Source organism: Pelodiscus sinensis, chromosome 30 (genome assembly GCF_049634645.1).
Source record: "Pelodiscus sinensis isolate JC-2024 chromosome 30, ASM4963464v1, whole genome shotgun sequence".
In the NCBI taxonomy this organism is placed as follows: domain Eukaryota; kingdom Metazoa; phylum Chordata; order Testudines; family Trionychidae; genus Pelodiscus; species Pelodiscus sinensis.
Genome location: NC_134740.1, coordinates 11,941,538 through 11,949,913, shown reverse-complemented (window position 1 = coordinate 11,949,913; position 8,376 = coordinate 11,941,538). Strand labels below are relative to the sequence as shown.

At 45.2% G+C, this 8,376-nt stretch overlaps 1 protein-coding gene across 1 annotated transcript; it reads left to right on the top strand.

Annotated features, from left to right (window-relative positions):
- The first annotated feature begins 1,393 nt into the window (after positions 1-1,393).
- LOC102443944 (olfactory receptor 6C75-like) lies at positions 1,394-6,003 on the top strand. The gene is made up of 2 exons (XM_006135632.2): positions 1,394-2,110; positions 5,974-6,003. The coding sequence occupies exons 1-2, from the start codon at positions 1,394-1,396 to the stop codon at positions 6,001-6,003; spliced, it is 747 nt and encodes a 248-aa protein (XP_006135694.2).
- The last annotated feature ends 2,373 nt before the right edge of the window (positions 6,004-8,376 follow it).

The following is an 8,376-nucleotide window of genomic DNA, read 5'->3' as shown; positions in this document are numbered from 1 at the left end:
TATTGTGCTAGAAGTAGCACCCTAGACAGGCTGCCCAAACCCATCTGAGACCTTAGCTTCATAAACAGATGTCTATCCAAAACCACAGCCTGTGCTGTTTGGTTCTCACTGAAAATTTTGTCCTGCTAGCTTGATCAAAGCTAGCATATGTATGCCCACTCAAGCTGCAAATTATGCCTCCCATCTACAGGTTAGATGCATCCATGGTAGAACTCCAAATAACTTTCTTTTCCAATTCATTGATATTTATTATATCGACAGTGGTTGATAGGCGCCGATATGACAAGTTCCCAACCTCAAAGTCTTCCTTTACAGTTTAAGAGAGCTTCAGGCAGAAAGGATATGTCTACACTACATAGAAGATCAAAGCTGCTGAATGAGCGGGTCTAGAGAAGACGCTAATTGTAACAGAGGGTATGTCTGGACTACAGGGTATTGTCGACAAAAATGGACTTTTGTTGACAAACTATACCTACGCCCACACTGCCTTTGAGTTATGTCGACATAACGTCGACAAAACTCAGCAGTTTTGTCAACGTATGTAAACCTCATTCTACAAAGAATAACGCCTTTTATTGACAGAGTTCTGTCGATAGAAGGCATTATTGCATCTATACTGTCCTTTGCGTCCACACTGTTATGTTGACAAAGCGGCTTGCTTTGTCGAGAGAACTGGCTGTAGTCTAGACATTCTTTGTCAACAGAAGCTTTGTTGACAGTATCTGTTGACAAAACTTCTGTCGACAAAACTCTGTAGTCTAGACATACCCTGAGAGGGGCACTCTGGTTGCTGCCAGTAATCCTGCTTCCACGAGGAGTGAGGGAAGTCAAAGGGAAACTGTTCTCCCTTCAACTTCCTGCAGTGTGGACAGGGCCAAACGTTGAGTTAAGATATTTCCTCTTCAGCTACGCAACTGACGGGGATGAAGTTACGTATGTTAATTCGGCCTTACCCCGTAGTGTAGACATACCAATAGATGGGCCATTTCTGTCATTCAGTAGGGTTCCGTGCTCTTGGGTCACCCATATGGGATGCTGAACCCCAAGCTTAAATGAGTTGTCTACTTTTTATTAGAGCATAAGCTTTCGTGAGCAAAGACTCACTTTGTCAGATGCATTTCCACTGTATGCATTGGACAAAGTGGGTCTTTGCCCACAAAAGCGCATGCTCCAATTTATCTGTTAGTCTATAAGGTGCCACAAGACTCCTTGTCACTTTTGCAGATTGAGACTAACATGGCTACTTCTCTGCTACTTTTGATTGACAATTTTATTTTTCCAGGGGAGACATGCAGTGGTGTATGGTCATCTACTTCAGATTTTTGGCAGTGTAACTTGAAGTACAACTGGAGAGCAATGATTGCACCAATATTTCTTCTTCTTGATACAGATTATGGAGAAAGCAGAAGGAAGAAATGGAACGCTCATTGTGGAATTCATCCTCTTAGGTTTTGGGAATGACCCAGAATGGCAGCCCCTCCTCTTCTTCGTGTTTCTAGTGATCTACCTTGTGACTTTGGCCGGAAACCTCCTCATCCTTGTGCTAGTGGTAGCTGACCAGCACCTTCACACCCCCATGTACTTCTTCCTGGGGAACTTGGCCTGCTTGGAGATTTGCTACAGCTCTACCATTCTTCCCAGGTTTTTGACCAGCCTCCTGACTGGAGACAGAAGCGTTTCTGTGAAGGGCTGCATCGTGCAATTGTATTTCTTTGCTGTCACATCAGCAACAGAAAATCTGCTGCTCACAGCCATGTCGTATGATCGGTATCTAGCAATCTGCCATCCCCTTCGCTACACTGCTCTGATGAACGGCCCGGTTTGCATCAAGCTCGTGGCAGGGTCTTGGATAGGTAGCGCTCTCAGCTGTGCCATAGTAAATAATTTCTTGTTCCGATTAACGTTCTGTCATTCCAACGAAATTGACCATTTCTTCTGTGAATTTGTGCCAATGGTAGAGCTGTCCTGTAGCGACACCGAGATTGTTCAATTGCTGGGGTTCGTTGTTGCTGTCTTAGGGGCACTGGTGCCCTTTCTGCTCACCCTGGTGTCCTACGTTTGTATCATCAGTGCCATCCTGAGAATCCCGTCCAACATCGGGAGGCAAAAGGCCTTTTCCACTTGCTCCTCCCACCTCATTGTGGTGACGCTTTACTATGTGATCGTGATCGCTGTCTACTTGGTTCCCATTGTCAGTACTGGGAAGGTAGACCAAAAAATATTCTCGGTCTTCTGCACAGTCCTGACTCCCATGGTCAACCCTGTCATCTACTGCCTGAGAAACAAGGAGGTCAAAGAATCCCTGAGAAGAGCTATTAGTAAATTGGTTGCTTTGAGAAACAGGCATAGAATTTGAAAGGGCAAAGTTCAGTGTCTACTACAGTACTGAAGAAATGATTTGGTTTCTTAGACACAGTCCATGTAAGACCTTGAGAAAAGGGTGAGATTTCTTCCTTCCTTCCTTTCTTTTTTTCTCTATCTTTCTTCTGCATGGGTATTTCTACACTTGCATCCTCTTTCGAGAGAGGGATGCAAATGAAAACATTTGAAATTGGAAACGATTCCAGGATTTAAATATCCTATGCTTCATTTGCATATTCGAATTGCGCGCTATTTCAAAATAGCTTAATTTTGAAATAACAGACTCTGTTACGATGTGGTTATTTCGAGAGAAAACCCTTCTCTCGAAATAACCCTTATTCCTCATACATTGAGGATTACCAGTTACTTTGGGAGAAAGGTTTTATCTCAAAATAACCGCATCTTAACAGCCTCTGTTATTTCAAAATAGCGCTACAATGTGAAAATGCAAATGAAGCACAGGATACTGAAATCCCAGCTTAATTTGCAATTTTGAATGTCTTCATTTACATTCCTCTCTCAAGAGAAAAGACAGGACTATGTAGCACTTTAAAGACTAACAAGATGGTTTATTAGGTGATGAGCTTTCGTGCGCCAGACCCACTTCCTCAAATCAATATGTCTGGCCCACGAAAGCTCATCACCTAATAAACCATCCTGTTTGTCTTTAAAGTGCTAAATAGTCCTGTTTTTTGTTTCAGCTACACCAGACTAACAAGGCTGCATCTCTATCACTTCTCTCAAAAGAGTGTGCAAGTGTAGACAAATCCTACATGGACATTACTACCCAAATTCTGCAAGGAGTTTCACGTTTTTGAAAGGTTCTGGGTCTCTTCCCCTCCCATTGAACCCATTCTCCATGGCTAAGGGGTCTTTCTTGTCAATTACACTGCTGAGGAGTAGGTGACAAATGTTGGTACTAGTGAGTGGACAACTGTGATCGGGCTGTTCCCTGTGCAATTCTGTAGCTGGGTACATTAAAAATTGAAAATGTTTGGGTTTAGGTGTTTCACTTTCCTACCATGTGAGATTTCCTGTCTATGCAGACATCTTTGCAGGGAAAAGACAACACTAAAATATCTCTATCTATGCTGATCATAATATAGACCTGGCTACAAATAAATAAAATGGAGAAAAAAAAATGAGGTTTTGCCAAACATTATTCTGCTTAGTCTGATGTCCCTCCTGCACCCAAAGGAAAAGAGATTAGTGAATTAAAATCAATGGCTGTGTCTAGACTGGCCAGTTTTTCTGGAAAATCAGCCACTTTTCAGGAAAAACTTGCCAGCTGTCTACACTGGCCACTTGAATTTCCGCAAAAGCACCGACGATCTCATGTAAGATTGTCAGTGTTCTTGCGGAAATACTATGCCACTCCCATTCGGGCAAAAGTCCTTTTGCACAAAACTTTTGCGCAAAAGGGCCAGTGTAGACAGCTCAGATTTGTTTTCCGCAAAAAAGCCCCGATCGCGAAAAGTGCATTTGCGGAAAAGTGTCCGTGCCAATCTAGACGCTCTGTTCCAAAAATGCTTTTAACGGAAAACTTTTCCGTTAAAAGCATTTCCGGAAAATCATGCCAATCTAGACGTAGCCAATAAGAAAAAATAAAAGAGGAAAAAGCGATGAAAAGTGCCCCCCCAACTTTGGAAATCAACATTCCTCTGCCTCATTTTTAATAAACAAACAGGTGAAGAAGGACAGATCAGGCTCCATTAGAAATCATCAATGCTCCACCTGTATTGGCCTCATCCCAGTGCTGGGCCTGGCACCATGGCCTTGGTTGTGACCTGCGTCCACTAGGAATTGGGAAAAAGATACCAAACTCTCATCGTGCTTTACCAGCATTTAGACAGAAGCAAAAGCATCGGGATTCACATCAGAGAAAAACCCAGCTGGCTGCTCTGTTTCAAACATCTGTGGCATTTGGATTTAAATAACTGATGCAGACACACAACAGAAGAATTCCTGGATGGACTCGAAACTGTGCCTACACGAACATATCCCACTGGGGAAGGTCGTCTGTAATTAGGCCCTTTGGGTGTTAATTAACAGCAACCTTGATTTCATCATGGACTCTGAAATATTGCTAGTAAGTTACAGGGAGTTTTCAATAGCATGGACCAAATTGTGCCCTTCTCGTTCCATTGAGGTTACATCGGGGTACAACAGGGACATGTTCCAACAGAGCCAAGGGTATGTTCCAACTGATCTCTATACACTACAGCTGTGTCTTTACTGCATCCCTTTTACAGAAAGGGGATGCAAATTAGACACATCGCAATTGCAAATGAAGCCGGGATTTAAATCGCCCCCGCTTCATTTGCATAAACATGGCTGCCGCTTTTTTCTGGCTCGGAGAGTTCCTGGAAAAAAGCGCCAGTCTACATGCGGATCTTTTGGAAAATAAAACCTTTTCCGAAAGATCCCTTATTCCTCTTCAAATAAGGAATAAGGGATCTTTCGGAAAAGGCTTTATTTTCCAAAAGATCCACGTGTAGACTGGCGCTTCTTTCTGGAAAAGCTCCGAGCTGGAAAAAAGCGGCAGCCATGTTTATGCAAATGAAGCAGGGGGATTTAAATCCCCGCTTCATTTGCGATTGCGATGTGTCTAATTTGCCTCCCTTTAATGGAAAAGAGATGCAGTCTAGACACAGCCCACTGGAGCAAGTGGAATTCCTCCGTAGTTTTATGTATTTTCACTTCATATTTGGGATCATTTGAAGTTCTCTATCGTCTCACCAGAATGGGCCATAAATAATCCAACCATCAATAAAGGGAACACAGAAATGTTATATTGTAACCAACCCCTACTGCAAGCAGATCAGGGACACAGTTATAACACCCACTAAAATACACCCCATGCCCATATAGCTGGGAGATTGGGTTTAGCACCTCGATTTCTCTCCAAATGGTCAGAGTAGTCACCGTGTTTCTTTGCCTAAAGGTGCAGATAGGAACTAGTGAGAGTTTCAAAAGCAGTAGGAACTGAGATATAAAAAACGCACTCTGGCTCCTAACCACCTACAGGTGCCTAAATCCCAGAATCCTGCCCCGGTGGGATTCTCCAACCCTCCATGCAGCTGCTCCCAAACTTTGCAGGAATCTAAAGACACCTTGAAGCCTCCTTTTTGGATTCTGTATGTTGCAGAGGCTTCTGTCTGTCTCTGCATAAGGGGCTGGAGCACATGACCTACGAGGAGAGGCTGAGGGATTTGGGCTTGTTCAGTCTGCAGAAGAGAAGAGTGAGGGGGGATTTGAGAGCAGCCTTCAACTTCCTGAAGGGGGGGTCCAAAGAGGATGGAGAGAGGCTGTTCTCAGTGAGGGCAGATGGCTGAACAAGGAGCAATGGTCTCCCGTTTCAATGGGAGAGGTCTAGGTAGGATATCAGGAAAAACTGTTTCCCTAGGCGGGTGGGAGAAGTGCTGGGCTGGGTTCCCTAGGAGAGGGTGGAATCTCCATCCCTAGAGGTGTTTAATGTCCTGGCTTGACAAAGCCCTGGCTGGGTTGATTTGGTTGGGATTGGTCCTGCCTTGGGTAGAGGACTGGACTTGACGACCTTCTGAGGTCTCTTCCAGCTCTATGGTTCTTTGATTCTATGTGTGCTGTCTGCAGGAGATTGAATTCAACTCCCTGGTTCAGTGATTATTTACCTCTTTCACAGCTGCACATATGAAGAGACGCAGGAGAAGAGAAAGATAGAGCAGACTTAGGAGTTCTTCTGGGGAGAGGACTCCATAGACTATGGCGTTTCTTTACAAGGTGGAAGACTGACGACCTCCTCCCAGCCTTCGGCAGGGGAGAGGAGAAGGGTGGGTAATGAATATGGGTCTTCACACCAACTGCGCTCGTCTAACCCCCTGGTAAAATGGTATGGGGGGAGAGTAAGACAATGTTCCCTCTATTTTTTTCCATTCTTGTGTGGAATACATTTTGTGATGTGCACAGAGGAATGTGCAAATGTGCACCACCCATAGAAACACCTGCTGCTGGCCATACAAGCTCTGCTAATTGTCTGGGTGGCACTGGAATCTCTCCTGTGTGGCAGCCCAGCTGCCTTTCCACTGCACCCCCACACTCTGGGGTCTGCCCTCTCTGGGTACTCCCAAGTCCCTATGCCCAGTTTGCCCCACGGACCATCATCTTCTAACCCCTGCCCCAGAAGCAACCAGCAGCCTAACACAGCCAGTGAGCATTGGCATGGGGGGTGTGAGGGGGCAACTTGCAGCCTTCATCTGCCCTAGCTGCCTTCCTGCAGCCCTGGTACCCTGAGGCCTTGTCCCAGGCCCTGCAGCCTGGGAGCTCGCCTGGCCAGAGGTCCCCAGCTCTGCCTGCCTCTCCCCAGGCCTGCTGTAACTACAGCCCTAGTGCTCTCCGGGATTGCTTCAGGCCCCACAGCCCTGCCTGCCTGCCTGCCTGCCTTCCCCAGGCCTGCTCTACCTTCAGAAACCCTCCTGCTTCCCTAGCAGCCTGGCCTCTCCTGCTCCCCAGCTAAAACAAGAGGGTTTGTGCTCCCTCCTTATTTATACAGCTCTCAGCTGGGCCCTAATTGGCTCATACTGGCCACAGCTGCTGGCTTCAGGGTTCAACGGCTCCAACTCTCTCCCAGGCTGGGTTTGAGCCCCTTAGAGGGCCAGTGGGGGTCAGATGCCCCGTCCCACCCAGCTACAGATCGGCATAGAACCCAACCCAACCCAACCTCCTCACTCACTGTGACAGCAACATGGTTTGTCTACTCTTCTGAGGCATCCCTGAAAAGAAAGAGGGTCCTATTAAGTAGAGAAACACAACCAGCTTCAGTGGACGTGGAAGAGACCCAGAACCACACTACTGATGTGAAACTCCATGAAGAATTTGAACACTGGTGTTCATGCTTGGACGCGGGTCTGATAAAAATAAACCACTTTCATAAAGACTGTCTCTGAGAGAATCAAGTTTTGTGGAATATATTGAAAGAAAGAAACAAACAAACTCAAACGGGCCATATCTAAGACACTACATAAGTTCAGCTCTAGTTTACTTTTGGCTACAATTTGTCCTTTTAGAGTCTATGCCTGTTTCTGAGACAACCTTTTTTCTGAATGAGGTAAAATGAAGTTGTCAATAATCAGAGGTAGATTCATATAATTAAGAGTTGGAGCTTCTATGCTGGGTGAACCAAGAGCATGGAACCCAATGGGATCACTCCCACAAACTCTCTGGGATGTAGGGGATAGGTCAGTGGTTTGAGCATTGTTCTCCTAAATCCAGGGTTGTGAGTTCGATCCTTGAGAAAGTCATTTTCAGTTTAGAAAAGAGGAGACTGAGGAGGGATATGATAGAGGGCTATAAAATCATGAGTGGTGTGGAGAGGGCCAATAAAGAAAAGTTATGTATTAGTTCCCTAAATAGAAGAACTAGAGGACACCAAATGAAATTAATGGGTAGCAGGTTTAAAACTAATAAAAGAAAGTTCTTCTTTACACAGCGTGTAGTCAACCTGTGGAACTCCTTGCCAGAGGAGGCTTTGAAGGCTAGGACTATAATAGAGTTTAAAGAGAAGCTAGATAATTTCATGGAGGTTAGGTCCATAAAAGGCTATTAGCCAGGGGATAAAATGGTGTCCTTGGCCTCTGTTTGTCAGAGGCTGGAGAGGGATGGCAGGAGACAAATCACTTGATCATTATCTTTGGTCCACCCTCTCTGGGGCACCTGGTGCTGGCCACTGTCAGCAGACAGGATACTAGGCTAGAAGGACCTTTGGTCTGACCCAGTACGGCCGTTCTTATGTTCTTATGTCATTTAGGAATCTGGGGCAAAAATCTGTCAAGGATGTTACTTGGTCCTGCTGTGAAGGCAGAGGACTAGACTCCATGACCTTTCAAGGTCCCTTCCAGTTCTAAGAGATAGGCATTTCCATTCATTTCATTATAAATCAAGATTAGGATGGGATGGTAACATATCTTTATCGTGCCCGTGTTGTATCAACCAACCATTTTCATAGAGACCATCTCTGAGAGAATCAAGTTTTGTAGGAAT

Bases quoted from the DNA above. Each gene is read 5' to 3' on its own strand.
- LOC102443944 (XM_006135632.2), top strand. From the start codon at position 1,394: ATGGAGAAAGCAGAAGGAAGAAATGGAACGCTCATTGTGGAATTCATC. The intron at 2,111-5,973 runs GCCTTTTCCACT...TGCTGTCTGCAG, and splicing joins CCAACATCGGGAGGCAAAAG to GAGATTGAATTCAACTCCCT.